This window comes from Elephantulus edwardii, unplaced genomic scaffold (assembly GCF_000299155.1).
Source record: "Elephantulus edwardii isolate Elephantulus edwardi_28Jun2011 unplaced genomic scaffold, EleEdw1.0 scaffold00032, whole genome shotgun sequence".
NCBI classification, from domain to species: Eukaryota; Metazoa; Chordata; class Mammalia; order Macroscelidea; family Macroscelididae; genus Elephantulus; species Elephantulus edwardii.
The window spans coordinates 8,410,733-8,421,101 of record NW_006399782.1 but is presented as its reverse complement, the minus strand read 5'-3'; the positions used below and the strand labels follow the sequence as shown (position 1 = coordinate 8,421,101).

Sequence of the window (10,369 nt, the reverse complement as noted above, 5' to 3'; positions counted from 1 at the left end):
TCAATATCAGCTGTGAAAACTAGGCTGGGGGCTGACTGTGGAACAGACCACCAATTACTCATATGCAAGTTCAAGCTGAAGCTGAGGAAAATTAAACCAAATCCACAGGAGCCAAAATATGACTTTGATTTCATACCACCTGAATTTCAGAATCATCTCAGGAACGGGTTTGAGGCCTGAACACTAATGAGCGAAGACCAGATGAGTTGTGGGAGGATGTCAAAGGCATGTTGTTAGGAGACATTATTTTTGGGGAAGGGACATTCATACTTGGAAAAGTGGAGGGTCAGCGAAGGAGAGGAAGATTTTCAACCAGATGGATTGACAAGTGACTGCATCAATGGGCTCATGCATGTCAGAGTTTACAAGGACGGCACAGGATAGGACAGGGTTTAGATCTTTTGTTCAGAGGGTCACTATGAGTTGTACACAACTCGGGGACATCTAACAACAACAACAACAGGAGGGATTAGATGATGAGGTCCATATCCTCACGTCCTCCTTCTGGAAAAGGTCTTTGGAGTTGGGAGGCCAGTCTCCGACTGTCTTCTTCCTGTCATTCCTATCTGTGAACTTTGGAACTTGCAAATCTCATTCTGAATGGAAGTGCTTTAGTCACTAGGGGAGTGAAGTAGAGTCAATGAGTGCTGGAATATTGAGAATTTTAAAGGTTTCAAATAGAAAGATAGAGACACACCCTCACTCTGCCCTGGTGCTTTTAGGATGATTTCTGTTGTTTTTATTATTCTGTTGTTATAATGATCTGCAGCAGATGCTTCACTCTCATTTCAGAAAAAGCTTTCTCAAGTCTCCCCCTGAGGAGAATACACAGGTCCTTAGGTGTATGAATCCAGGCCTCATAGAATACCCCCTAACTTTGATGCTAGGTTATACAAGTTTGCAGAGAAGTCTAAAGGGAGGAAGTAAGGACAGAGACGTTTTGCCTGCAAGTGCAGACATAGATTGTGCTATAATAACTATGGCAATGAGGTGAAGGGGGAGATCTGGCAATTTAGTAGTAAGGCACATTGTTCAAATTCACCAGCTACTCTGTAGAAGAAAGATGGACATTTCTCCTCCTGTGTAATTTACTGCCTCTGACAACCCATTTGAAGGTCAGCTACGGGTCAGTTCCAACTCCACATACATAGTAACAACAGCATGAGGTGAAGGAGGACCAAGGAACAGAGGGTGAGCACGCTGTTCCCAGACACAGGAAGTGACTTATTTGTTGGAAAGCCACTCACTCCCAGATCCTGAGAGGAGACCTAAGGCTAGTAACTCCAGGACCCTCTTCTTCCTTCTTACAACCTGGATGTAGCTTCACTCTTCCTTTCATTTTACTCCATCAATATTGAAACATGCTGAAAGTTTTTTCCATCTTAGAATATATCTATGTTTGGTTTTTGTTTTGTTTTTACGTTAGAAAGGAAAAACATAACAACTCTCTGATTTTAGACTCTGCAGTTCTGCCTGTCTTCTGTTTCACTTCTTGGAAGAACCCCTAACACTTGCTGACACAGTTTCCTGCTTTGACTCAGTTCTCAGCCCACTTGCTAGTCTCCTCCCTCTCTCCTCCTCTGGGGGAGAGTCTGAGTGTTGAGTCAGCAGCAGTCCTGTGTTGTCAGAGGCCTCCTAGGCTATTCCCACTCATGGCGATCCCACGGGTGCTGGGTAGGTCCACTCCATTGGGGTTTCGAGGCTGCTAATACTCAGAAGCAGATCGTCGGGCCTTCTGACGTGTCTCAGGGTGGGTTTAGACCACTGCGTTAACAGCCTATATCGAGTTACCATTTGCACCATTCCAGAAATCACCAACAGTCCAATTGCCATTTCCCCAACTGATATGTCAGTAGCATTTAAATACTGACATCTCCTGACTAGAAACGCTCTTATCCTGGGTCAAGGACACACACTCCTGGCTTCCCTCCCACCTCCCTGCTCTCTCTTTAATCTTCCCATGTAGGTAAATGCCACAGCTATTCTTCATTTCTGAGTGGCCAGCCATGAGTTCTTCTCACGGCTCCCCTCCTTCAGGCTCTGCTCTCTTCAATGCTGATTTGGAATCCTACCCCTTCTAGATCCTTCTCCCTAATCACCATGAAGAAAAGGCCCCTTCTGGGACACCTGGGGCACTACTGTATCATCCTCAACTTGGGCTGGATCTCATCCCCACCTACAGCCAGATGGATCCTGCTACCAAAACCACGGCACCCCCAATTTCCCAATCCTTCACGTGTTGTTGTGTGCCATCATATTTGACTCACATCTGCCCTGAGTGGGCTTTCAGAAGCAGTAAATTACATGCAAGGGAGGAGATGACCCGTTCTTGTTGCAACGAGCAGCTGGTGTATTCAAACCACGTGCCTTTGTGATTGCTGCACGACTTCTTACCACTCTGATTATTTATTTTTTTTAAAAAGAATTTTTTATTTTAATTGTCATTTTAACAGAAGTTTACAGAAAAGTTAGATTTTCATTCATTCATTGTTGCACATTTTACCCCCTCTCCCTCCCTTCCCACACCCCAAGTTCACTTTTTTCATTTGTAAAATTTTAATATTAAATATTTACAAAATTTTAATACAAATTCAAACAAAACAGCATGGTACTGGTACAATGACAGGCACATGGACCAATGGAACAGAATTGAGAACCCAGAAATTGACCTGATTATTCTCACATCTCATGTTACACGATGTTGTTGTGTGTCATCGAGTCAATTGATCCATAGCTGACCGACCTTCCAGCGAGTTTCAGAAGGAGGGGAGGAGATCGCCTTTCTCCCCCACAGCAGCTGCTGGATTCGAACAGTATACCTTTGGTTTGGCAGTGGCGGATTTGAACAGTATACCTTTGAGTTGGCAGCATAACTCCTTATCACTCCTTCCCTGTAAGCCCTCCCTGAACATCCATTCTTGGTCTAGAAGCCTCCTTTACCCCCAGTTTGTTCCAGGAGCACCTGTATATTCCATCCAATAGCACTTGTCTCACTGTGTCATGCATTCTCAGTGAGAGCAGGCATTGCGTTTGTCTAATGAATCAATCTTGAGTGTTTGTTGTTGTTGTGTACCACCGAGTCGGGACCCACATAAACTCTAACAAGTTTTCAAAGGCAATACATCACACAGGAGGAGACTGTCCTTCTTTCTCTGAAGGTGGATTTGAACTCTCGTTCTTTGGCTTGACAGCTCAATGCCTTACCACGGCGGCCTAGAAGTAAGAAGGTGCGCTGCAATCTCAAAGGCTCATGGTTCAAATCCATCAGAAGTCGAAACTAAGGACAGGGAGGGATTTCCCGGGAAACGAAAGCGAAAGAGGCAATTTAACCAACCGTAGCCGGGGCGTGGCCGGTAGTCCGCCGGGGGAATAGCGGGGCTGAGGATGGCTGCGCCCTGCTCCTTCCCGCTGCTGGTCAGGGGGTCCTGGGACCCCGACCCTCCGAAGAACCTCTCCATTAAGTTGCAAGTGTACTTCCAGAGCCGGAAGCGATCGGGAGGCGGGGAGTGTGTGGTGCGCGCGGAGCCGGGGAGCCCGTCCACCTTCGTGGTGCTCTTCTCCAATGAGGACGGTGAGGATCGGGGGTGAAGGTCCCCGCAGGGCCTAGCAATGGGGTGCTGACGAGGCGCCAGAGCTCCTCCGCGGGGGAAGCGTGGGATGGGGGCCTGCCGCCGGGGAGCAGCAGCGCGGACTGAGCGTGTACGGCGCGCGGGCGCACGGGGCGCTGCAGGACTCCCGGCGCGGCGCTTCCCCGGCTTGGCCTCGAGGTGGCGCCGGAGCCGCGCACGTGAGCGTCTCCTGTCGGTCCCACGAGACCCCCCCCCCCCCCCCCCCCCACACACACCCGGTGCCACCTGCAGAGCCTGGAACAGCACCTTGCAGCCTGAGCGTGTGGCTTAACCCAAGGCTTCTCTGCTCTTTCGCTCTACCTCCTTTTTGACGCCGTTTAGTCTTTCCTGGGAACGTCATTCTTGGAAGGGTGGAAGGACAAGCGCAGGAGACGAAGACCCTCGTTGAGACTGATTGATTCAGTGACTGGGGTAATTGGGGTAGGTGTGTCAGAGACAATAAGTTTGGCTCAGGATAGAGCAGGGTTCAGAGCTGTGATACATAGAGTTGCAAGCGACTCGGAGGCACATAACCACCACCACCACCACCAAGAAATGGAGTTAAGGAACGTGAGGATAACGTGGGTTTCCCAAGGTTTATGGAAAATTCCAGCGATCTGGGACTCTTTGAAAGAGATGCCAAAGCACATTGTTGTTGTTAGGCGCCTTGGAGTGGACTGCAGACTCATTGCAACCCTGTGAACAACAGATGGGAACCTTGCTCTGTCGTGTACCATTCTGACCATGCTCAAGCCCACTGTTGCAGTCACTGTGTCAGTCTGTTTCCTCCAGGATCTTTCTCTCTTTTCCTGGTCCTCTTCTTTCCCCAGCATGATGTCTTTTCCAAGCGATTGGTGCCTCCTCGGAACATGCCCACAGTACGTGGGGCAAAGTTCCGCAGTCCTTGCCTTTAAGGAGAATCCCATTGCACTTACTCTAAGACAGATGTATTTCTTCTTTTGGCAGTCCATGGTGTTTTCGATTCTTTTTCCGAGCACCACAATTCGAAGACATCAGATCTTCTTCGATCTTCTTTACTCATTGTCTAACTTTCGAATGTGTACAAAGCAATGAGAATACCATAGATTGGGTCAGGCACAATTGTCTTTAAACTGATGTCTTTGCTCTTAAGCATTTTGAAGAGGTCCTTGACAGCAGCTTTGCCCAGTGTGTCACCTCTTTTGATTTTATGATTACTGCTCCCATGAGTGCTGACTGGCCATCCATTTCAGAAATAATTGTTGCTGTTGTTAGGTGCTGTTGAGCGGGACCTGACTGTTAGCTAAGGTTTTCAGAGGCCGGAGCACATTGTTCGGGTGTAAATACAGAAGAGGCTTCATGCTAGACTTTATAGGATGAGTATGGTGGTAGTCACAAGTCCACTGTCAGGGACCTCTCCAAAATACTGAAGAGCAATGATATCAGTTTAAAATTTTGAATACTAAGGTGCGCCTGATTCAGGCTATGCTCTTTTCAATCCCTTGTTATGCGTCTGAGAACTGGACAATGAATAAGGATGACAGAAGAATTGATGCCTTTGAGTTGTGATATTAAAGAAGAATACTGACTATCCCATGAACTACCAAAAGAATAAACAGATATGTCTTGGAAAAAGTGCAGCCAGAGTGCTTCTTGGATGCCAGGATGGTGAAGCTTCATTTTTCCCATTTTGGACATGTTGCTAGGAGAAGCTGTTCTATGGAAAATGGGATATCATACTTGGAAAGCTGGAGGATCAGTGACAGAGAGGAAGACTCCCAGTGAGATGGACTGACAGTGACTGCAGCAGTGGGTTCAAGTGTGTTAAAGATGATGAAGATGGCAAATTATAGGGCAGGGTTCAGGTCTGCTGTTCATAGGGTCCTACTCGACTCTATAGCATCTCACAACAACAATAGCAATAGTGCTGTTGATCAATACACAGTATAGGTTGAGGGTGCCTGTTCCTTCATACTCAGGGTGGCCTACAACTGGGAGGAAGTGGTGACATTCTGAATTGATCATGAGTTGAGATTTCTTTATCTTTGTGACTGCAACAATGGGCTGGCTTACCACAGCAGAGATATTGTAGGATCGAGTAAGATTTTATTTTTTAAAACATTAGGGTTAACCCTCTTTGTTCCCAGCTGTCAAAATAAAATCATTATGGATCCAGCCTTTAGAGATTCAACTTCTTTCTTTACAATCCAATAGTCCTCGAGAGGAGTCCTTAAAGGCGTGTGTGAGGGGAAGACCACCTGCTCCAGAATCACCTGGAGGGAGAGCTGGTTAAACTTGCACATCCCCAGCTCAGCTTGACAGATGCTGATACAGTGAGTGTGGGGTGGGTGGGAGTTTACAGGTTTAACCAGCACCCCATATGACTCTGGTGCACCCCAAAGTTGGATAATCTCTTTGTTTGTTGACAATACCGGGTGAACTCACAAACAGTTATAGAAGCTACAAATAACATAAAAGTGCAAACAGCACCTTTTGTGCTAATTAAGTAACTATATGCTAGTCCCCAAGGCAGAAATTATTTCACAGTCCTCCTGCCAGGCTTTCTTCCTTCTCAGCACTCAACCCACCACTTTCTCTCTACCAATAGGGTCTCTTGAGTTCCCATGGCCTCTCTTGTTTAGCTCCCTCAGCTTAAAGTGTATTAAAGCCCAAACTCTTCAGTTGAAACTTCTTCTTGTTGTTGTTGTGTACTATCAAGTCAGAACCGACCCATAGCTGACCCTCTGGCGGGTTTTCAGAGGCATTTAATCACACGGGTGGAGATTGCCTTTCCTTCTACAGAGCTACTAGTGTGCCTTCAGGATTGCAGCGCAGCTTCTTGCCACTAGGCCACCAGAGCTCTGGAAAGTCCCTATTCAGTTTCAGTTTTGTTCTTGAGGAATGACTTTCTTGGTAGATTGCCAAACATTTATTAATGGGCACAGTGCGTGATTTCTTAGGACCTTTGCTGACTCAGTAAAGGTGTCTCTAGGTCTCCATTGCCTTGGATGCCCTGTCTTCCCTGGGAGTGGCCACAGTGGAAACAGGTCCACAGTGTACCACGACTGTTTTGCATATGCACATTCAGTCATTCTTTCTGGTCTTAATGTAGCTTTGGAATAATATGTCAACTCCCTTGGGGTTCCAAAGGACCTAGGGTTTCTTTCCCTAGGAAAAGGGAACCTATTTTTTTTTTTAAATTAACAAAAGAAAATACAATTTTAATAAAATCTGAGGTTCGGTGCCTGAGGGGGACTGTCAACATGGATCGGGGTGACTGGACGTTAGAGCTTCAGCTCTTTCCCTCAGAGGTTCACCTTCTTCTTACCAGGGATTGCTAACTGGTGAAAGAGTTGTGCCCACAAGTGTTGCATATAACCTGAGGACAGCCTGGCGAGACTTCAGAATTTGAGAGCCTGCCGATGGATGTGCTTTTGAAAAACCATCCATTGAAAGCCTATAGTGCAGTCAGACTCATTTACGAGTGGTTGCCATGAGTCAAAGTCAACAGCAGCTCGTTTCTGGGAATAAAATAGAGAATGTCACACTACACTCCTTGACCCTTGGCAACTTGGCTTTGCGGTTGGCATCCTTCGTCCTCACTGTAGCTTAGCCTTGCCCCTCAGGAGCCCACGGGACAACATCTGCTGTCCTCCTTAAGAAAGAAACGAGAGTTTAGCATTTCTTCTCTGTGTCTGAAGCCTGTTTTGAGTTGATATATAGCAGGAAAAGATCCCAGTTTCTGGCCCCTTCATGGATAGTGGAGGTGGGAAAGCTACTGAGCCTGTCTTTATGAAAGATTCTGACTCCTCTCCTTGGCCTCATCAAGCCAACTGCATTGGAATCCAGCATGGTCCTCCAGCATTCACGCCACAGTTCCACATGTGAATGCAGCAGGACGTTCTCAAGGAGCCCCCTCTTCCACACCGCTTATTATCATCTGCATATGTTGACAGTGCTTTGTCCTTTAAGTTCACTCATAACCTGGACTCTACCATCTGTGGTTTGATGATTTTCCTTTTTTTAATTTTATCTCTGACTGTGCCTTGCAAATTCACCTTACATTTGCGTAGTTATTGGGGTGTTAACAAATGCATTCATAGATACTGTCCTGTGGACTTTGTTATCCTCCTGTGAAGGGAAACTGTGATTCAAGAGGAGCTGAGGTACTTCCTTATTGTAACTCAGCTGGAGTTGGGTGGAATTTGAGTCCAGGCCCTTGGACTTTTCTATCCACTGTCTTTTTTTATTTCCACCACAGTCCAGCTGCCTGGTGTGCTTCTTTTGTAAAACAGCTTGCATTTCTTCTTTCTGCTCCCGCTGTTATTGTCCTTGTGGCTCTGAGGCCCTTTTACCACAGGCTCAGTGGATGAGGAACGCTGAAGATGAAGTGATGCCTTTGACTTGTGGTGTGGGCAAAGAATAGCGAATGTACCATGAACTACCAAAAGAACAAATATGCCTCGAAAGAAGTGTAGCCAGAGGGCTCCTTAGAGCATGTTACCAGGAGGGGCTCATCCCTGGAGAAAGACATTATGCTTGGCAAAATCAGCAAAAAAAAAGGAAATGTGTATAAATGTCCAAAGAAGGAAAGGGAGGGAGCTTGAGACTGAGGGAGGGGGAAAATGATGGGGTCGCAGCATTTCGTGGGTGGAGGGAGGGGGTGAAGGAAATTAGGAAAGATCCATTGGGATCTGAAAAAGGCAGGGTAATAGTGGGCATAGATCAATGGTTTTTAGTTTTATGAGAACTATTGTATGAAACACACTGTGAATTAAGGAATTTGTGAAATATAATGTATAGGAATGACAAAAAAAAACTTTAAAAAGGAAAAAAGCCTTTCCATGGTAAGAGATAGAAATGTAATCTTGGTAGCATGGGAGCATCTGAAGGGTTCAGGTAACAAAGGTTTTTAGGTACAGTTGAAGTACAAAAGCACAGGGCACAAGAGCGGCAGCCACCTTGTGACTTGATTTAGACCTGGATGGAAAAGCAGGAACAGAGCAGCTAGTTTTTCACATTCCAGCTTCAGGACTTATTCTAGAACTCCAAGAATCCTTTTTAAACAACCTCATTATTCCTTTAATGTCAAAACTGGAACAAAACGTAAATCTCTAATTCTCTAAATACCTGCCTCACAACCCTGCTACCAGGTTTACCATGTTGTTAAAATCATTTTGCATGTGAATAAAGACTAAAACTACATGGGGGGCGGGGGAGGTGGAGAAACCACAAAAAAAGAGAGGAAAATCCTCAGGAGATGATTGATATGACTGATGCAGTCTCAACAATGAGTCTGATCCCAGCAGCTGTTGTGAAGATGGTACAGGATTGGGCAGGGTTTCATTTTGGGGTATAAGTTGGAGCTGATTCAGTGAAACCTAACAGCAAGAAGTAGTTACTTATTGAAACAGACTCCTGACTGGGCTCCTTGGTCACTAGCCTCTCTACACCAAACTCTACTCCCCATGGCCGTCCACGTCCACATCACCTTCCCAACACATTGCGTTCGTCATGGCGGGCCTGCACCTGGTTTCCTCTGACACAGAGTGAGGGATGCATTCTTTATTACACCAGACAGTAAAAATTGCTCCTTCTTTGCGTGCTCAGTAAGTGACAGGTGCTCTACTGCTTTTCAAATCTAATCCACTTAGTTTAAAATCTCTCCTTAGTTTAATCCACATAACATTCCAGTGGGGTGGTCTTCGGTAACCTTGTTAAGCGACAGGGAGATTGATGCTTAGGCAGTAAGAACTGTGCTCAAGATTACAAAATAAATGTCGAAATGGAAAGAAAATCCTGTCTGCTCGCTTAGCTTACTCTCTTTCCACTACGTAAAGCCGTTTGGGGAAACGGATCGAGCTATTGATTAATAATGATGCAACCTATGGAAATGACAGAATAATCTTGTAAATTAAGATTGCTTGCCTCTTGGTTTTTAACTCATTTGTTTTGTTGTTGCTGTTGGGCACTTCAGTGCGGCAGAACGTTCTGCAGAGAGGGAACCACGAGTTAGTGTGGCCAGAAAAAGGAACTTTCAGGCTAACTGTTGAGTTGCCCACACCCCCAGATGAAGTCCAGGATGACCATGCAGAGCAAGTGCCAAGCAGGGTAAGTAAACCAGAGGAACGATTAAAGGGCGGAGGGATGATCTGTCAAGGTGTATGGGATGGGAATCAAGTGAGGAGCATTCACTGGGCTGAGAAGTATAAAAACAACTGGAAGGAGAAAGGAAGCACGAATGTGGAGCCAGGGAGGAAGCGGTGGGGTACACTGAGGAAGGAACATGTGTGTTTGGTTTTATATGGTTTAAAAAGTCACGGTTTAAAGGTTACAATAATGGCGGCTTGGGATGTCAGATTATTTCCCCCTCTATTCTTTATTTATTTATACTAGTTTATTTACAAAGTTTAAGTACATTGTTTTCTAGACCAGATTCTTCCAATTTCCCTCACCCCCCTCATCAAATTTACAACCCCATGATTAATCCCTTCACCCCCTGCACATCCTCATCCCTCTGCTTCAACCTCCCCTGCCTCCTCCCCACCTCTTGGATCCTCACACTCATTCTACAATAATGGTTTTATATAATATTTCTCCTTGTGGGACTGAGTTAGTTCACTCAGCATAATGTTCTCCAGTCCCTCCCAAGTTAGGTAATAATTTACAAAATCACTGCTCCTGTGTGCTGTGTAGTATTCCATTGTGCGAATGTACCATAATTTCTCAATCCATTCCGTCGTGGTTGGGCATCTGGGCTGTTTCCATGTTCTTGCAATGGT

General features: G+C 45.8%; 1 protein-coding gene across 1 annotated transcript in view; it reads left to right on the top strand.

The window, feature by feature from the left end:
• The first annotated feature begins 3,384 nt into the window (after nucleotides 1-3,384).
• The window catches only part of PARP14 (poly (ADP-ribose) polymerase family, member 14), a 58,760-nt gene continuing 51,775 nt past the window's right edge, over nucleotides 3,385-10,369 (top strand). Inside the window, exons 1-2 of the mRNA XM_006884303.1 lie at nucleotides 3,385-3,571; nucleotides 9,565-9,698. Of these exons, the coding sequence (XP_006884365.1) occupies nucleotides 3,385-3,571; nucleotides 9,565-9,698 (321 nt within the window). The remainder of the gene's footprint in view (nucleotides 3,572-9,564; nucleotides 9,699-10,369) is intronic.